Raw genomic sequence first — 20,510 nt, 5'->3', positions numbered from 1 at the left:
AAACCCTTGTCCACTCGACCTGGGAGACTGGGGGACCTACGTGACTTAGCCTTTACCAAAACCAAACCTCTTCACTCAAAACACCTCACTTGACTCGGTCAAGCAGACTGAGACGAGTCGAACGAGAAGCCTACATAAATCGATTCCGTCTTTTAACCTCCATAAACCTAGAAAACACAGAAAAAATCCAGAAAACACTGAAGACCCAGAATCTCCACACGCTGACGACACCAAATATTTCCTAAACACCCAAAATCTCCCAAACGCCAAACCCAAGAATCAAAATCATTCAGTTTGCCTACCCCGTTCAACTCAAACAAACACAACGCCTCCTTCTCAAACTCCCCTAAAAAATCTACCAAACGTCACCCAAAATTCCTTCAAAAGGACTGCAAAAACAAGGAAAAGACATAAAGAAATGAAAAACAGTACAAGGAAGCAAGTATTTACCGTAAAAATTGCAAAAGTTCCTGAAATCTTTCACTGCTGTGGAAAAAATTGAAACAGAGAGAGAACACGAAAACAGAAGAGAGAAATGGGAAATAAAATGAAACGAACAGTTGCCTCCACACATTTATCGACGAAAGCTATCAAAGCTTACACGTGGCAACCTCCGATTGGTCATCGAACAATGTGATTTCATTTTCCCGCCCAAATTCAGAAGAGACATCTCAGTCATACACATGTCGAGAGATGGATTATTTAGCTTCACGTTACCTACTCAGTGTCTGCAGCCACCACGTCATGCATACACCATGGAGGTGCTAACCACTCACTCGGTTCGCCTGACCGAATGGAGTTAGTATCGGACGTACTGACCATTTAACCTTAGCTCTTCGGCCTTGTGATAAACGCAGCAAGCAAAACACAACCTCTACCCTCTCGGTCATCTGGCCGAGTGAACTAGCCACTTGTTTGGGAGTGCGCATACATCTACTCATTCAGACTCAACCAATCAGCCTAAGGCACCACCACCAGAATGACCCTAACGTATTCCACTCAGTGCAATACGTCGAGTACTGACACCTTCATGGGAAAGCTCGCACATACTCTTACTCGGCTCGATACACCCAGTGAGGACACCTTCATGGGATAGCTTGCACACCCTCTCACTCGGCTCGATACATCGAGTGAGGACACCTTCATGGGACGTCTCGCATATCTTTCCACTCGGTTTGACATACCGAGTGAGAACACCTCTAACAGATTCTTTCATGCTTCCCCTCAATCTGATGCGCTGGGCCAGGCCATCAAGGTCAACTCCACTCCCTCACTCGGTCAAATAAGTCGAGTGAAAGCATGATTGTGTTTCACCTCCACCCACTCGACCTGATGTACCGAATGCATCACCTATAATAAAAGTTATGTTATTCGTTCTCGCAAACACAGAAGCAACACATTCACATATTCAACCAGTCAGTCACGAAGGACAACTATGTACACCTTCACACAACCCATACTCTCTAAGCTAAGCGCTCCTTAACTTAGAGAGTGGGGGGGAGGGGGGGGGGTACAGGGGGGGCAAACTGTTAGGGCCAAAATATATCCTCGACCCAAAAGGCTCAAAGATGAAGACACCTTCAACAAAGCCTAGAGCCATGGCCTAATTCTGATTGGGTTCACAATAGAGTTTGTATATTAGGTCCGCTCGCCACATCTACCTTGTTGCTCACTGCTTGAAGCCAATCAGTGAAGGCCCCGAGTCATTTGGGCCTTATCATCAGCTTGTCTAGCCCCATGCCTTTTGATCCAAGATCACCTATTGGACCTAGGGTTTATTTAGACCCCAAGATCGTATATTCCTTGTTTCAGTACCATTCGGATTCTACTAAAAGGATCCATTACTATCCTAACTCATCTAAGATCCATATCTTAGGCCAACTAAGACTCCCTCTCCTACTAAGGCAAGGGAATTAAAAGCCTTCCTATTCACTGAACCTCTCAACCTCCAAGGACTCATAGTCCTACTAAGACTTGAAGATCCTACAATCGTTATTTAAACAGAAGCCAAAGCTCTCACAAGAGACACATACATTACACCTTCGAACCCAGTAGTTCTCACTCCTGGTAACCTTTTCTTTCCCTAACCCTCACTAAATTATCCTCATTCAACCTTGCTAACTTGAGCGTCGGAGTGCCTACGGCAAACACCACCTCGGTATTTTCCGTTTGCTTCACGCTTGTTTCCTCGTGTGTACAGGTGCAGCGGATTGCTGGTGGCCTCAACCTCACAGGATCAGACCCTATTTCCATAAAGGTAGATTTTTTTTTTTTTTTTTTTTTTTGCATCTACAAAGTGTCAATCACCCTCTTGGCCATGAGTGTTCTGCTTTAGGCTATGCAACAAATGCCACAAAATTAAGTGCTTTATATTTCGTTGGTGATGGAAAACTTCATAGCTTTTGCCTTTAATAATGAAATATTATATGTGACCTGTTCTACTTAAATGGCTTCTTTCCTTTGTTTTAAAACCCAACCTGGGATGAAACCCAACAAAGTGGTCGGTCCTAGGTTGATCGATTGAACGGGTTTAACTGACATGTCAAACTGGTGACATCGGCATGTCCAAAGGTTTGAAATCCAGTAAAAACACTCCTAAAAGTTCCATTAGTCCTTACAGGTTTGAAATCCTACAAAAACACCCTAAATTACACAGTTGGCGTAGACAACCTATGCCAAATAGGGACTATTTCTAGCGTCGACAACACATCCCATCACCATGAAAACTCTTCCCTAAGCCTCTTGACCAAAACCCATCTCACCCCACCCCTATTCATCGCGCCAATCATTGGCAAGTCAGCAAAAGCTCACTGTTTTCGCCAATTGATTTTTGCGATTTCTGATTGTTTCACTCACTGGAAATCACCTTGATCGCCACCTTTCAACTCACTGGCCCTTCCTCTTTAAAACCCCCCAACATCCCAGCAATCAATTGTTCACTGATCGTCATCCTAATTTCTAGGGTTTTCCATGGATAGTCAAATTTGAAAACCCGCCTAGTGAAGGCCTCAAGTCTCGATTGAACTGGTTCAACAGACCGGGTCGGGTCGGATTTTAAAACACAACCTTTTGTCATTCGTGGACCATGGTTGTCATTTTAATGGAAGGGACCAAATGTTTTGACAAAGTTAATTTGTATTAATTTCATGATACATTTCGGATGAAATATGCATGTGCGTTTTAATTAGACAAATTAATCTACTTTATTTGATCCATTTAATTTAGTGAATGATATTAGTCTTAAAATTATGTGCTTTAAAAAACCAATTTTAGATTTAATTTATTTTTTAATTTTATATATTTTATTTGTGAGTATTTATTATTTGATTATTACAAATAAGATATGTAGAAAAAAATGTTGAAGTCCTTTCTAATTAAATTATTTTCAAAATTTCTTCATTAACAACGGCTATTTTTCTCTCATCTTCCCTGAAGTTTTAAACAAACCCTAAATTTAAAAATTTCCCAAATCCAGGCTTCTCCTATCCCATTTATTAATGTCAATTTCAAGAGGCTTTCTATGTCTTTCAAATTTTCAATTTCAATTCGAATAAATTCCAATTTGCGTTTATTTTTCTCTGGGTGACGGAAGCTTTTGTACCGACACGTGGGAATTACGGAAATGTCACATGGCTACTGAAGGTACATTTGTCTTCTTGGAAATTATTGCTCACAAGTCACTACCCATTCGAATCAACGCCCACTAATTTACCATCAACTTATCACTGAAGAGATGCTTTACCATTGAATGGACATACATATTCTTTATGATGATTACGTTTCAAGCCCATTATTTAACTAAGTGGAGAGTGCTATCTAAGATTCTGTTGTACCTTTACATATGTATTATTAATTTCTATTGGATGATTAGTTTTTGAGCTGATTATGTAACTAAGTGCAGAGTGCTTTTTCAGATTTTGTTTTACAACTTCATACATCTGAGGCAGTGTCTTGTGCTGACTTGATAAAAGTATGTCGGAGGAGAAGAGCAGAAAGACACTGTTGAAGAAGAAGAAATATTATGAGAACTGCTCTGGCTGTAAGGTTGATAAGCTCAAAGAATTAAAACAAGGTTTACCCATTCGGGAAATCATTTCTTTGTGGTTTGTTGCGGTTTGTAATTGTAAGTTTTCATATCTCATCACAGGTTATACTTACAAGCATCTTAAATTTCTCTTTGTTTCCACAAATTGCGTAGTTGGGATGATATAGTTTAGGCAGGTTGCCAAATTTGAAGAATAGTATTGGTTTCATTATTGTTAGTTGTTCCTCTTTAGGTTTGAAGGGTTCTGCATACACGCAAATGGAGGTGCATGCAAATAGTTTCGGTTAACAGTATCAAAAACATTACAGATAACAGAATTTTTTAGTGTCTATGGGAAAGGGAAAATTATTTTATTATATACCGGAAGATAGAAAAAATTATCAGATTAAGGTGATTTTATCATTACATTTTCTTGCACTACGGTTCTGTTGGCATTTCTTTTTGTTTGTAACAGAAGTGAGAAATTCTGTCCATTGGAGCACTGTACTTGCAAATAGTATAATGAAGAGGGTGAATTAAACTGGAGTTTTTGTGGTTCTCATTTTAATTATAGTTTGACAATTTTGCACCCATTCGGTTGTTAAACTACTAAAGGGAAAAAGTTGGCATGCTCCCCTGGGGTTCAGCAACAAAAGCTAACTGAAGGTATTTCTATTTAGTTAGAAACACAGGAAATATTTTATTAGAAGATTTAAACCCCAGCTTACATCTGTGAATTATTTTCAACTTAATGTCTTCCCATCAATAAATGAATAAATTGTGATCTCCTTCTTGGATGTCGAGTCTGCCTTTCAATCTGTTATAAATAACTTTTGCTTTTTGTGGTTTTGATGAACTTCATTATTACTGTAAACAAGTTTTGTTGTTGATTTAAGGTAGCATGCACCTTTTTGCTTTATGGTTGAAATTCATATATATGCCCTCTTGCAGTGGTTTGTTATTTCCTGCAGCACTTGTCTTGGCTGCTGTTAAGCATTTATTAATTATTTGATTTATCTTGTACATTATCCATAATATTGATATCCTTCTCATTTCAATTTTTCAGCACTGTCAGGATCATCACTCGTTCCCTTCCTTTATTTCATGGTGAGTAGAAATGTTACTCTGCATGCAGATGATTAAATTATTAAAATGAGTTATAGACAGACGTAGAAATTGGTTCAGTGACATACAAAGAGTCTGCAATGAAGATTTGAAAAAATCAATAGAATGATTTTTGTATAAATACAGAAGCATCTAACTAATCAATACGCTATGATTGATAGCAGAACAAGATGAGCGAATAACTATCCAAGAAGTAAGATTTACCAGTGACAAGATTGATGACTTCCTTGGTTTGGAGAAAATATTGCTGAGAAGTAGACAACAAGTTTTCTGCAACTAATTAAAGCTGATGCATTCCAGGATGGTTATAGAATATGATGGTCAGATTTGATTCTTGCATTTGTTTATATACATCTTTTATGAGTTCGAGGTTGGACTATCTTGGTTGCTCATTGTTATGCCTAGGAAATCAAGGGCTGACGTGGGAAATCACGTGATGGGGGTGATTTGCTCCCGTCAGAACGGTAAGCGCACATCAGGCATGCAAGGCGCCGTGGAGCTCCCACGTGTCCATTTCCCTGCTCCAAATCGCGTAAAATCAGCTTGGAAGGTGGGCAATGTGACGTAAAGCCGGATTTAGTCCTGACATTCGCACCAACCCACGGATTTAATGATAGTTATCTGCACTCATCTCACTATAAAAAGGAAAGATCTTTTCATTAAAGGGATTTGGCCTTCTTGCACTCTGAACTAGCTTTCTCTCTCTTATCATTGTACTTTTGTATTTACTTTTCCCTAATTATTTGTAAGTCAGTCCGCTGTTGCGACCTGACCCACAATTCTAATACAAAATATCAGTGGACGTAGGATTTGCTACCTTAGCATCCGAACCACTTTAAAAAGCTCTCATTGTTGCATTTACTCTACATCTCATCCATAATCACGTGCATCTCTTGACTAATCAACGTTACGCACGTGTCGATTAGTTGGTGTCAAAATCACGCATCAACAGTTTTGGCGCTAGAAGGAGGGCTTGATTTAGTATCCATCCTTCATTAGGAGAATCTTCAACCTACTGGTCCTACAGCAACAAATGGCCCGCCAATCTGAACCTGAGCAAGCCAACCAGCGCGCTGAGGGAGTTCCCCTAACCCAGGGGGATACCCCTTCCAGGATACTTCCAGTTTCACAAAATGCTGCGGTGGATATCCCGGCAGCTTCGCAGCTTGACCCCGCCATCAGAAGCTACCTGGAAAGGTTCGACAATACTCTTCAGACGGTCAACCAAAGGCTGGACCATTTGGACCAAGGCGTATCATCTAGAACAGCTGGGGCGGTGCAACCGCCAAAAATGCCTGCAGGTCGCGCGAAAGCATGGCAGAAGGAAATAGCCCGTGCTGCAAGCACTGCAGCGTGTAGACGTAAGGGCAAGCAAGTGGCAAAAAACAAGCCTACGGGCTCCCAAGGGCCAGCAAACACAAACCGTGCCCCAAGCAGGTTGCCGGCAAAGCTGAGACTCGGTGAAAAAGTGAATCCCAAGCTGTCCTATGCCACATCGCAGATGAACCCAAGCAGAAGTGTCAGGCGGGATGATTCCTATCACCGCCAATAGAACGATCCTGATCGCTATCATGTGGGTGGTCCTTACACCTCGCGGGGTGGTTCGTACGACCGCGAGGGTTGTGAAAATACCCCGCACCATCCATCGCCTTCACACGCCTCCAGTCAGCGTGTGTCAAGAGTGGCCGAAAATGTCAGCCGAGACGAAGAGGAGTCCGACCTCCGGACTTTCCTGAACCGTAATCACGAAGGCCGGACTCGCATGGGTGAAAGCAATCCCCAATTGGCTCCGTTACCACAAATTGAGGAGCTATAGCAAGCTCTGGATAGGTTAAGGGAGCAGCAAAATGAGCAGGCCCAGGTCACCTCTGCATCCCCTTTCTCTCCCGAAGTGCTAGCTACTCCACTCCCACCGGGGTTCAAAATGCCTGACATGCGGCCGTTTGATGGGAACCATGACCCGCAGGATCATTTGTATGAGTTCAACGACCTGATGGAGCTCCACCAGGTTTCGAATCTTGCAAAATGCCGTTGTTTGGCCGTGACACTGACTTCTCATGCCAAGCGGTGGTTAAGGTCGCTCCCAACGGGATCGATCAGTTCGTGGCCTCAGATGAGCACGAAGTTCCTACGGCATTTCCAAGCAAATCGGAAGTTTTCGATACCTTTGAGCTACCTCAGCAACATAAGGCAAGAAAGAGACGAATCCCTACAATCCTACATCGACCGTTTCCACTGGGAACTCAACAAGGTGGCTCATGCCCCCGAAGAGTCCATTCGAATGCTCATAATAGCTAGAGTTCACCCGCAAACCGACCTGTGGAAAGAACTACAGGCTGAGGATGATGTTTCCCTCACCAGATTTTACAACCTTGCAGAAAAATATCTCCGAATAGAGAATTCATTGGCGGCACTCCGCCATCGCGATCACGGCACTTCAAGCAGTGTGTCTGGTCGAGGGGAAGGTAGGAGAATTGATCGCAAAGGAGACATCGACGATCAGCGAAAAGGGAAGAAACCCTGCTATGAGCACAAAAAGTCCTATGCTACTGTTCCTCATCGCGAACGAGACAGAGTTCAATACACTCCGCTGAATGTGTCCATATCTGCAATTCTTGACAAATCTGAGGATGCCAGCTTGCTCGGTGAGCCGGAACCCATGAAAACCCCTACTACGGCTAGAAACAGCAAAAAATACTATCGTTTCCATCGGGACAACGGGCATCACACCGATGAATGCCGAGCTCTAAAGCAGGCAATCGAAGAGCTCATCAAGAAAGGGCACTTCAAGGAGTATATTGATGACTCTGCTCCGAAAGAGAACCAAGGGGAGCAAAAGAAAAAGTGTCGTGATCGCAGTAGATACAGTAGTGTTAACATAATCTTTGGAGGCTCGCACCTCGCGGGAAACACGCGAGGTGCATAGGAAAGGTATGCTCGCGAAGCATATCATGACCCGATCAGGGTAATGAACACTTCACAGCGACCGCAAAAGGCTTGAAAGGAGGAGCCGATCACCTTCTATGAAAAGGAAGCAGCTCGCCTGCACCATCCTCATGACGACGCCCTGGTGATCACGCCCCTGATAGGGTGCCATAATGTCTGCAGAATGCTCGTGGACAACGGAAGCGCTGTCAACATCTTGTTTCAGACCGCTTTTGAAAGAATGAACCTGGACGAGGCCGACCTGAAGCCCGCCTCGATACCTCTTTATGGTTTTACGAGGGACCACCTGATCCCCAAAGGAACGATCCAGCTCCCAGTCACGCTCGGTGACTACGACGAGGTGACTAGGGTTACCAAATTTTTGGTCGTGGATTGCCCATCGGCCTTCAATGGAATCTTGGGGCGACCTCTGTTGAGAAGCTTTAAGGCAGTCACTTCCATATACCATCTCAAGATGAAGTTCCCAACTCCAACGGGGATAGGGGAAGTGAGCGGATCGCAAAGTGCATCTCGCGAATGCTACGTAAAAGCGGTGCAGATGGCAAGCAAAGGAAAGGGCATTTCGCGATGTGCGCATCGCCAAGCTATGGCGATCAGCCTGATCGAGCCACAGCCTGGTCCAACGGAGGATAATATAGATCCTTGAATCCAGGAAATCCCTCCCAGCGGCCCGGTTGAAGATCTTTTCGAGATTTTGGTTGATCCAAAAGAGCCGAGCCGAGTGTTAAGAATTGGAAGCTGTCTCAACCCTCAGCTCGCTTCCGAACTAATAAGCTTCCTGGTTGAAAATATCGATGTGTTTGCTTGGTCGCATGCAGATATGGTCGAGATCAGCCCGGACATCATTTGCCATGCGTTAAACATCGACAGTGAGGCCAAACCGGTTCGCCAGAAAAGAAGAACAATGGATCCGGAGCAGTATGCTACATTAAAATCAGAAGTGAAAAACCTCCTCCGGAATGGGTCCATCCGAGAGGCACTCTACCCGACCTGGGTCGCCAACCCGGTCCTGGTAAAGAAGTCAAACGGTAAGTGGCGGACCTACGTTGATTTCAACGACTTCAACAAGGCTTGCCCAAAAGACAGCTTCCATCTGCCGAGAATCGACCAGCTCGTGGATGCTACCTCGGGGCACAAGCTGCTAAGCTTCATGGATGCATACTCGGGATACAATCAAATCCCGATGTATAGGCCAGACGAGGAGCATACGTCCTTCATTACAGACCGGGGGCTGTACTGTTACAAAGTTATGCCTTTCGGCCTCAAGAATGCTGGCGCAACCTACCAGCGGCTGTTTAACCGAATGTTCTCCGACTAGATCGGAAAGACAATGGAGGTCTATGTGGATGACATGCTGGTCAAATTCCAGGTCGCCTCAGAACACATTGCACATCTCGCTGAGATGTTTGACATCCTCTGACTGTACAGAATGAAGCTGAACCCTCTCAAGTGTTCGTTCGGGGTATCGTCAGGAAAGTTCCTAGGGTACATGGTTAATCAACGAGGGATAGAAATAAACCCCGAGAAGATTCAAGCTCTGCTCGATATGGAGAGCCTGACCAGCAAAAAACAGGTCATGAGTATAAATAGGCGAATAGCAGCACTTAGTCGCTTCATATCGAGACTAATAGACCGCTACTTACCATTTTTCAATGTCTGGAAGGCCAACAAGAAATTCGAATGGACTCCCGAATGCGAACAGGCGTTCCAGAGTATAAAAGAACACCTCGGGAAGCCACCTCTCCTCTCTAAGCCTCTTCCACAGGAAATCCTGCTCATATACCTGTCCGTCTCTCAGTTCGTGGTCAGTGCAGCTCTAGTACGGGAAGAGAAAAAGGCGCAATGGCTAGTGTACTCTGCGAGCAAGCATCTGACGGATGCCGAGATGCGGTATCCGGAGATGGAGCGACTAGCCTTTGCTCTGCTGATCTCATCCAGAAAGCTGCGACCTTACTTCCACGCCTATACGATCCACGTAATGACTAATTACCCCCTCAGGCAGGTCCTCCAGAAACTAGAAGCCTCAGGTAAACTACTCAAATGGGCCATGGAATTAAGCCAGTTTGACCTGAAGTATAAGCCTAGGTCGACCATTAAAGGGCAAGCTGTTGCTGACTTCATCTTAGAATTTTCCTATCTTCCAAGCGAGCAACAGCCTGGCGAAGCCATCCAGGAAAGTATTCAGAACCTGTCGACCTAGAACCTTTACGTCGACGGGTCATCAAACAGAAAAAGAGCCGGCGTGGGTCTTTTCCTTGTAAGCCTCGAAGGGACTCGAATCCATGGTATTCTCCGGTTCGGGTTTAAAGCGACCAATAATGAGGCTGAGTATGAAGCCCTGCTTGCCGGGTTGCGACTTGCCAAAGAAATGGGTGCAACCGCGATCAGCGTTTACAGCGACTCTATGCTGGTCGTCAACCAAATTTTAGGGGAATATCAAGCCAAGGAAGAAAACATGGTCTGCTATCTGAAAGAAGCTAAGACCGCTCTTGGGTCGTTCAAACACTTTGAAATCACTCAGATTTCCAGAGATAGCAATTCTATAGCGGATGCCCTAGCAAAGATAGCCTAGTCGTTGGATTCAGAAGCTCCAGATAGCATTCCTGTTCAGTTCGTCGATGTTCCAACTATCAGTTCAACTGGACAGGCCGTAAATATGACTCAACCGGACTCCTGGATGACTCCCATTTTCCAATACCTCAAGGATGGGACCTTGCCAGATGACAAGGTCGAGGCAAGGGTCCTACGAGCAAGATCTGCTCGTTACACACTCATCGGGGACCAGCTGTACAGGAGAGGATTTAGTACCCCTCTCCTCCGATGTGTAACCAGTGAAGAAGCAGGCTATATCATAAGGGAAATTCACGAAGGGATTTGCGGCAATCACACAGCTGCTCGATCTCTCGCGAACAAAGTTGTTCGTCAAGGGTATTATTGGTCCCGGATCCAAGAAGATACACATAATTTTGTCAAGAAATGTGACAAGTGTCAGCGGTTCGCGAACATTCCGTGAGCCCTCTCTCACGAGCTGATAACGATGTCTAGCCCCTGGCCATTTTCCATGTGGGGGATCGACCTTATCGGTCCCATGCCAGTCGGAAAAGGAGGAGTCAAGTATGCCGTGGTCGCAGTAGATTATTTCACAAAATGGGTGGAAGCTGAACCGCTGGCCGCGATCACGACCAGAAAGCTGAAAGACTTCGTTTTCAAGAACATAGTGTGCCGCTACGGAATTCCCCACACCCTCATCTCGGATAATGGAAAGCAATTCGATAATGAGGAGTTCAAGCAGTTCTGCGACGAGCTGGGCATCCATAAAAAATTCGCCTCAGTCGCCAGACCGTAAGGAAATGGCCAAGTTGAAGTTGTCAACAAGACCATCAAGCACACTCTAAAGGCCAAGCTTGGGGCAGCCAAGGGAAATTGGGCCGACGATCTCCCCGAGGTCTTATGGGCGTACAGGACAATTCCAAGAACCTCCACCTCAGAAACCCCTTTTTCGCTAGCCTATGGCTGCGAAGCAATGATTCCTGTAGAGGTGGGAACTGGTTCTCTTCGGAGAGACTTGTACCATAAGGTTGAAAACGAAGCACTTATGAGAGCGAGTCTAGATCTTGTCGAGGAACACCGCGGCAAAGCTTCGCTAAGGATAGCAGCCCACCAACAGCGTGCGAAGAGATTCTTTGATTCAAAGGTCAAGCGAAGAGACTTCCAGGTCGGTGGCCTTGTGCTAAAAGAAGTTCTCCCCGGAACCAGGGAGCCAAGCGCGGGAGTATTAGGACCGAACTGGGAAGGTCTGTACCGGGTTGACAAGGTGATCAAACTGGGGACTTACCATCTCAAAAGGCTGAACGGTTCCAAAGTACCCCGAGCTTGAAATGCCGAGCACCTCCAGCCATACTATCAGTAATCCCGAGCTCAGCTTTCAATGCAAATTAGGTTTTAATTTTGTTAGATTCCTTTTTATTGTAAAATATTATCCTGTTCGCTTGTAACAATTCGCATGTGATATTGCCTACATAAAACGAACTGAATTGTAAACTGCACTCATATATGATTAAGCGAACAGCAATTGAAAGCAGTGTATTTCATGTACAAAAATTGTTCAAGACCCTATTAATCCCTATGGAGTCGGTCTCATTGCACTAAGCCTGGTCGGTGGGGGGATCCTCGAAGCAAGACCCGAACCCTCTGCCTGGTCGGATCCTCGGGCGGCTGCTACTGCTTGATCATCTTCCTTCGCCAAAATCTGCAAGGTCTCTTGCCACCCCTTTGGGAGGTCAAACATATCCAGATCTGGGTTCTTTGGTCTCAAGGTATAAATGGACCCGATCGCCCAGTTGGCGGCCTTATCCTCGATCTCCTCTGGCTGGATCCGCATTTCTTCAGTTAGGGAAGCAATTTTTTCCCGACTCTCCTGGAGTTCGGCCTCGAGAGCTAGCCTTTCCTTTTCAGAGGCCTCCCTTCCTTGTTTTGCTCGCTGGGTCCGTGTTAAGGTTGTTTGGAGCTCTTGGTCCTCCCCGACTTCCTTGGAGAGCCTAGTGGTTGTCCTCTAAAGCTCTTTTACTTCGTCCACACGCCGTTCGAGCTCCGCCTTTTGAAAGTCAACTGTTCGCATAGCGGCCTCCTTTTGGTTCAAGTATCTGTTCGCCGCCTCAAACGATTGCGTTCTTCCCACTTCGACAGTCGCCACGCTCTGTTTGAGCTTCGCGATCTCCTCTTTCAGATCATTTGCCCCCTTCGCGACCCCCAGCCGAGCTTTCTCCATGGACATCCTCATAGCAAGCAAAGCTTGCGAACAAGAAGTTAGAATGAAAATGGCGAACAAACTTTAAGAACAGTTCGTTTACCTTGCTTAGATGCTGGAACGATGTGGTCATCAGGTCGTCGCCCGTATCGGAGAACTCATCATATGACTCCGATAGCCCACACTCAAGCAGAGAGTAGACTATCGGTTGTAGGTATTCAGGCAGGTTCCCCAGCGAATCCAGCACTGGTGTGTCCTTCGCCTTGTCGACAGCAACCGTCTCATCTACAGGCTCCTTGCCCAACCTCCTTCTGACGTCCCGTCGCAACCTTAGTGGCTCTTCCTCAGATTCGATCTCTGCCTTCTCTTCTTCGACCGCTGGGCCAGAGTCTTCCGCCTCGGGCAAGCAGGTGGCTGAGCGACCTATTCTGTCCTGGTCGTTTCTTGCTCAAGACGGGACTGGGAGGGCGCGATAGTTCTCACCGATTGTGCTGCTGTAAGGCGAGCAGCTTCGGCTTCCCTTTCTTTCCTCGAACGAGGGAAGTTGAATGGTGCTCGTCGGGGCTGCTCGAATTCTTTCGGAGGCATGGTCGCTGCGTGAAGGTGCATTAGTAACTAAGCAAAAATTATTCCACGACCAGAAAGGAATCAGTGTGCAACTTACATTCTGGGGACTCTAAAGACGCCTAGTCATTGAAAAAACCGTACTTCCGCAAGTTCGCGGTTGTCATGAGCTTCCTTGCATCCCGACTTTCTTCAGGGAGAACTCCAAAAGACACGATCCTGTCCGGGTCGGTGAGCAGGTTTAGGCTGGTCGTCTTGTTAACTACAAAAGAATGCAGGTCGTTAGAAAAAGCGTGCGCACAGTTAATGAATTTAGCGAAGAGGGACCTACTTGGTTTCTGAAAGCGACAGTAGCCATCATAGCAGAAGAAGAAGAACTTCATCTCATAGGCCCCCGCGTTGCTGGGATAACTATGTATCCCTTCAGCGATGGTAGATCGCCGAGACAAATAATAGAAGTCTTTGTCCTTACTCCTTTTGAGGTAATACGAACAGCCGAGCTCCACCGCCGTTAGCTCGCCCAAGCCACTCTCAAGGCACGCGATGTACATCGCAACAGCGATGACATACGCGTTTGGTGTTAATTGCATTGGTGCGATCCTGAAGTGATCCAGGATCGACCTAATAAAAGGGTGGAGAGGAATCAACCCCTCACCCTTGAAGATCTCTTCGAAGATCGCAGCCAGGCCATCGGAAGGATGTTGCGACGACTGGGTGGCGTTGAGAAACACCTCCGCGCGGACGCCGAACTGTTTCTTTATCCTATCGAATTCTTGTCGGGTGAGAACTGAGAAAACCTTGAGGGATTCATCCACGGGAACATCCCGCGAAGACGAACAGGCTACTTCTTTGGATCTGGACGCTGAGGGTTCCATTCCGCAGTCTGTAGCACCGACAGACATAAGGTCATTTTAGCCATCGTACGTCGCCCCGTACGACGGCTTGGGGCGAATTCCCTAAAACCTAGCAGTGACTCTAGCCACCATTCACGGCAGGAACCCGACTCCATTGTGGCGCCTCTGATGAAGCATCAGATGACGCAACGCCATTGTACCACCAAATAATAAAAAAAAAAAGGGAGCAAAAACCCTTACCTTTTGGGGGACGTGACCGTGAACGGTTCTTGCTTCAGGTATAGGAAAGATGTCAATCGGAAAAGAAAGGCTTCCGGTTTGCAAGGAGTTTTCGTTCGAGACAAATGGGATTCTGGCGGCCTCATCTGGAAAATCTGGACTTTTATATGGACTACGAACCGGCGTTTACCGCCCCTCGGAATCGAAACGATGTTTCTCTCTCTCCGCATTAAATGCGCCCCACGCCGCATTTATGGTTGTGATGAGGGTTGTTGTTTCGGGTGTGTCGTGCAATTAACGCTCTGCCAAAGCAGTAACGCGTCAACACACAACGCATTTAATGTGCCTGGCAGACGCCTGACACACGCAGAGCACCTGTCAGCGCAGAAACGACCACATCAGTTCTTCATCTCTAAGGCACAGTAAGGAGCGCCCGATGAAGTCAGGACGCTTGGGCAATGGCTGTCAGGTCGTTCGGACGAAGTTTGCGCAAAGTCATGTTCGCAAAAGGTCATATCCCGAGCTTCTTTCATTCAGGTCGGAATGGTCAGGGCCTCCACTCGCGGCATGCCTTAGTTTCCAAGGTTTGACCCTCAAACCTTAAAAACTAGGGGACTTCTGTTATGCTTGGGAAATCAAGGGATGACGTGGGAAATCACGTGATGGGGGTGACCTGCTCCCGTCAGAACGATAAGCGCACATCAGGCATGCAAGGCACCGTGGAGCTCCCACGTGTCCATTTCCCTACTCCAAATTGCGTAAAATTAGCTTGGAAGGTGGGCAATGTGACGTAAAGCCGGATTTAGTCCTGACATTCGCACCAACCCACAGATTTAATGATGGTTATCTGCACTCATCTCACTATAAAAAGGAAAGATCTTTTCATTAAAGGGATTCGACCTTCTTGCACTCTGAACTAGCTTTCTCTCTCTCTTATCATTGTACTTTTGTATTTACTTTTCCCTAATTATTTGTAAGTCAGTCCGCTGTTGCGACCTGACCCACGATTCTAATAAAAACTATCAGTGGACGTAGGATTTGCTACCTTAGCATCCGAACCACTTTAAAAAGCTCTCATTGTTGCATTTACTCTACATTTCATCCATAATCACGTGCGTCTCTTGACCAATCAACGTTACACACGTGTCAATTAGTTGGTGTCAAAATCACGCATCAACACTCATTTTTCTACTTAGCCTCCATTGCTTGGGAAAAATATGAAACAAAGCCTACCTGTAATTCTGTTGAATCTTGCTTTGCTTTCCAAAACATTTTATTAATTTTCTATTTAATTTCAGATTATTGCAAAAAAGGGAGGAAGATATTGGCTACTATGCTGGCTTTGTGGGTGAGTGTATCTTCTATATTTCCTCTTTAATGATGGTGTATTCTAATATAGATATGCTTATTCATCAGATTTCAGCTTCTGAAAATTAATCCTAACAAACCTCTTAATACCTTGAAGGGTCTTCATTCATGATTGGCAGAGCTTTAACATATGTCTTATGGGGAGTGGTGGCTGACCACTATGGTCGAAAACCCGTAATATTATCTGGGACCATCTCAGTGTTAGTAACTGTTGGTTTCCTGTCAAATTTTGATAGTTATAATTAGCAATTAATTCTGGAATTTTTTTTATTTCAGACATCTTGAGCCCATTTGGATCGGGTTGAAATTTTTTAACATGGGTAATATTTGTTTAATTGAGCAGATAACCGTGTTTGAAATTTTTGTACAAAAACATTACCGGAAAATAAGATGACAAACAGTGCCAAAAATGGGGTAAATTGTTGGGAATAATATTACCTGATGGGGGGCTGATATTAAAACATTACTCTGGTAATCATAATTTTTGTCCAATCTTGCCCCTAAACAGTGGATTATGCAAACGAAAATATCCTTTGGTTTATTAATAATTACAAAAAAGCCAATTTGCACAAACAGAAGTATTTGTCCTCAGGTTTTTTATTTTCTGAATGAAACTACCCTGCTTTTTATCATTTATTTTAGAAATGCCACGAATATTGGTGTACCCATATTATCCTAAGATATTTGCATATTGTGACCAATATGCCCTTGAACTTCATTAAAACTACAAGATAAAAGAAAAAAAAAATTTCTAAATCGCACAACACGCACGATTTCGTTCCCAGTTCTCTGTGCTAAAACTTGTTTGCCGTCGGTGGAGTCTTCTTCTCGTCGATCTCGTTCGTCAGTCCGATCACTATTTCCGGTAAGTTGTTTGCCCTCTTTCCTTTGAATGTTGTGTTATTTGTTTGGATTGCAACTGTAAACCCTAACTTGTCCATTTTTTTTTTTGTCGTTGGTCCACTATCTTCACCGCAGCAACGTCGGCTCTTCGTCACCCTCTGTTTGCTCCCCAGAAGACAACTCTTTGAAAACCGTCATTGGTCCACTAACATAGAGAGGTTTAAGGTAATTGTTTCTTGGCCATTTTTCTTTCCTCAGAGATATATGGTTGGTCAATGTAAGGGGTTTTTTCTAGTAGCTAGTGATTTATTTGGATACACTAATTGATGTTGATGCATTTGTCCTTTCGTGTTCACTTATTGATGTGGTTGCTACTCTGTATGTTGAAGCGGATCATATACCCTAGTTTTGCATTCTAAATATCGTCATTATTTTGGTGGTTTTTGTGGATCATATTGAAAAAGGCATACAAAAACCAGCCATAAGGGTATATGGATCATATTGGTAAAAAATACTAGCCTTTCCTTGTTTAATATTTTGTTGGGAAATAACTGAAGGAGACAACCACTATCCAACCAATAACAATTTTGAAGGAGGAACCCTAATCAAGATTTGATTAAGTTAATAAAATTGCAATTGCTAAAATCGACCAAAGCGGTAACAAATTTTGGATTTTTGAACGTCGAATTATAGGTCAGTTAAATGAAATATCTACGGTAAAAATTAACCCTACAGATTATGTTACCAATTGAATTGCTAAAGAAGACAGTTTTGAGGGATTGATGTGAAATTTTTGTGATGTTTATGTTGGTTTGTGTGATGGATGAGAAATTTTTATGTGTGGGACGTTGAGAATTGTATGAGTGTTTGAGATGAATTTTTTTCGCTGGTGATATTATTAAATTATGGTGTTTATGTTGTTTAGGGTTTCATATTCAGTTTGATTTCTTCCATATACAATTGCCTGTTTTGGGTTTAAGGACTTGTTCATGCTTGATTGACTTCATTATGCTTTGATCCATGAATTATGTGAAACAGCTATGGCTCGTTTAACAGTCAGGCAGAAGATACACTTGGTTGCCCTTCTAGTCTTCCATTTGGACATGTTGGAAACCATGTACACCATGCTCGTCCTTCTTGGGTTGGCTAATGCACTTAATATACGGGGTAGACATAGGGCTGCTATATCATATGCTAGTGAGCCTGCGTCTAGGTTTAAGGTTAGGTCGTTCAATTTACACACCATGTTTTTCCAAAGTGATGAGTAATGTTTTGAGAGCTGTAGGATGAATAGGGCTCTATTTCGCAGATTATGTAATTTACTTACTATACATGGCAAGTTAAAATCAACCCATCATTCATCCATAGAAGAATTAGTTGGGACCTTTCTTCACATCCTTGCCCATAACCAAAAGACCAGAGTAATGAAATGTCAAATGCGTAGATCCACTGAGATGATAAGCAGCAATTTTCACTTAGTCCTGAACGCCGTGTTAAGGTTACATACCCTGCTGTTTAAAAAACTAGAGGCCATTCCTGAGAACTCAACCGATGAGTGGTGGAAATGGTTCAAGGTACAATCTAATCACTAGGTTTAGGAAGCACATCTAGTTCAGTAGCTTATTAAAACTAGACTTAGTGTTTTCTCTGAAATATTTTTGTTGTTCTGTGTTAGAACTGTTTGGGAGCCTTAGATGGAACATACATAAAGGTTCACGTGTCGGCTGACGATATACCTAGGTACCGGTCAAGGAAAAGTGAAATCGCAACTAATGTCCTTGGTGTATGCACACCTGACATGCAGTTTATATATGTCCTCCCTGGGTGGGAAGGTTCCACTGCAGATGGTAGAGTTCTTAGGGATGCCATTATTAGGAGAAATGGATTAAAGGTCCCCCAAGGTAATATAACAAAATAAATTGTATTTTTAATGTTAGGGTCTGTCATAATAGTGCACTTAGTAATTGTTATTGACTTGAAATTGTTTATTTTAGGGCAATACTATTTGTGCGATGGTGGATACACTAACGGGGAAAGGTTTTTGGCCCCTTATCAAGGACAACGATATCATATGAGTGAATGGTGACAAGGTCACCAACCGGCATCACCACAAGAATTTTTCAACATGAAACACTCTCAAGCAAGAAATTGTATTGAGCGATGTTTCAGTATCCTGAAAGCTTGATGGGGAATATTGAAGGACACATCTTACTATCCCATCAAAACTCAATGTAGAATCATTACTCCATGTTGTCTTTTGCACAATTTCATAAGGTCTGAGTTGCCCATTGACCCAATTGAAGTAGATCTTCAAGAAGAGGTGAACGGTGAAGGGCAAGAGGATGACGATGGAGAATTGATCAGGCACGTTGAGCCTAGTGCCGCGTGGGCTGCATTTAGAGACAATTTGGCGGCTGAAATGTTCAATACTTGGATGGCTGCGCGGAATGAATGATTGTGCTTGTGTTTAGTTTATGTGTAGTGTTGTGACTTTTTAAATTTCTATCTTTTCTGATTTGCCATGTATGAATGAACCCAAACACAGATGCTTTGTTAGTGGACCTGTACATCGACTTACATTTATTGTCATGTGGATGGTTGAAAGTTAATTGATCCTGTTCATGTATTATTCTTGCTTATTTACTTAAAATTATTAATATTGCGCATATCAGTAGCTCGGACACTGTGTATAAACGAAGTTGTAACCTGATTTTTTTCCCCAATATCACTAATCTGCCCTTTTTTGTTTTGTTTCAGCAATATGGACAGGTCAGCATTGCGGTCCCATGAGTCTGACAAGAGCATTCGCATGCATGACAACCTTGTGCCTATGAATAAGAGCAGAAAGGGCAAGGCAAAGGCTAAGGGAAGTAAACGGCAGTGGACAAAAAATGAGGACGCTATGTTGGTGGAGTGTCTGCTAGACCTCAAATAGCAGCCACTTTGGAGAACTGAATGGGGGTTCAAATGCGGTTACCTAGCTGAGGTCTAAAAAATGATGTGGGAAAAGCTTCCTCATTGCGATCTGAAAGCGCAACCACATATTGACTCGAGGGTGAAGATGTTGAAGAGGCAATATAATGCAATGAACGAGATGTTTGAGAAAGGTAGCAGCTTCGGGTGGAATGATGAGGAGAAATGCATTACATGTACCAAGGATGTCTTTGATGAATGGGTTCAGGTAAGTATGCTTCTGTTGGTTTATTTGTGTACATTTTAAATTCTGAACTTCATGTTTATATGTACTCATACAAATGCCGCATATCTTATGATGATTAACGTTTTTGTAGAGTCATCCTTTTGCAAGAGCACTGCAACACAAACCATGGGTGTACTATGATTCCTTTGTCACCATCTATGACAAAGACAGGGCCAATGGAGCTGGTGCAGAGACAACAGCTGATGCTGTTGAGGATAGAGGTGGAACAAATGGGTCGAGTTAGGCGAGTCAACCCTAACCCGGCCCGCATTAGAGAGGGTTCAACCCGCATACAACCCCCAGGTGGGGCGGGTTGCTATATGGCAACCCGCCAACCCAGCAGGTTGCTATTTGTTTACAATAGCCAACCGGGCAGGTTGGCCCAAAAAAAATTAAAAAAATTAAAAATTAATTATTTCTTTCAAGTTTCCCCCATTTTTTTAATTCTTTTAATTAAACTATTATGATTGAACTCTTGCAAATAATTTTACACAATAATATTAAACTATATTTCTAAATCATAAATATTAAAATGTATAAAACTTCGTAATATTTGACACATTGTTATTATTATTTTTTATGGTACGTAAAATATAAAAAAAATTAAATACTGAAGTCTTA

At 43.8% G+C, this 20,510-nt stretch overlaps 1 protein-coding gene across 1 annotated transcript in view; it reads left to right on the top strand.

Annotated features, from left to right (window-relative positions):
• Window positions 1-3,910: 3,910 nt before the first annotated feature.
• LOC116125326 (protein ZINC INDUCED FACILITATOR 1-like) overlaps window positions 3,911-20,510 on the top strand; it is a gene marked incomplete at its 3' end in the record, with an annotated part of 38,366 nt that continues 21,766 nt past the window's right edge. The window contains exons 1-6 of the mRNA XM_031411067.1: window positions 3,911-4,123; window positions 5,091-5,131; window positions 5,364-5,379; window positions 11,428-11,437; window positions 15,793-15,827; window positions 15,945-16,047. Coding sequence (XP_031266927.1) covers window positions 3,973-4,123; window positions 5,091-5,131; window positions 5,364-5,379; window positions 11,428-11,437; window positions 15,793-15,827; window positions 15,945-16,047 — 356 coding nt within the window. The remainder of the gene's footprint in view (window positions 4,124-5,090; window positions 5,132-5,363; window positions 5,380-11,427; window positions 11,438-15,792; window positions 15,828-15,944; window positions 16,048-20,510) is intronic.

This window comes from Pistacia vera, unplaced genomic scaffold, assembly GCF_008641045.1.
Source record: "Pistacia vera cultivar Batoury unplaced genomic scaffold, PisVer_v2 Contig1623, whole genome shotgun sequence".
Classification (NCBI taxonomy): Eukaryota; Viridiplantae; Streptophyta; class Magnoliopsida; order Sapindales; family Anacardiaceae; genus Pistacia; species Pistacia vera.
The sequence above is the reverse complement of the archived record's forward strand: the minus strand, read 5'-3'. Positions and strand labels throughout refer to the sequence as shown.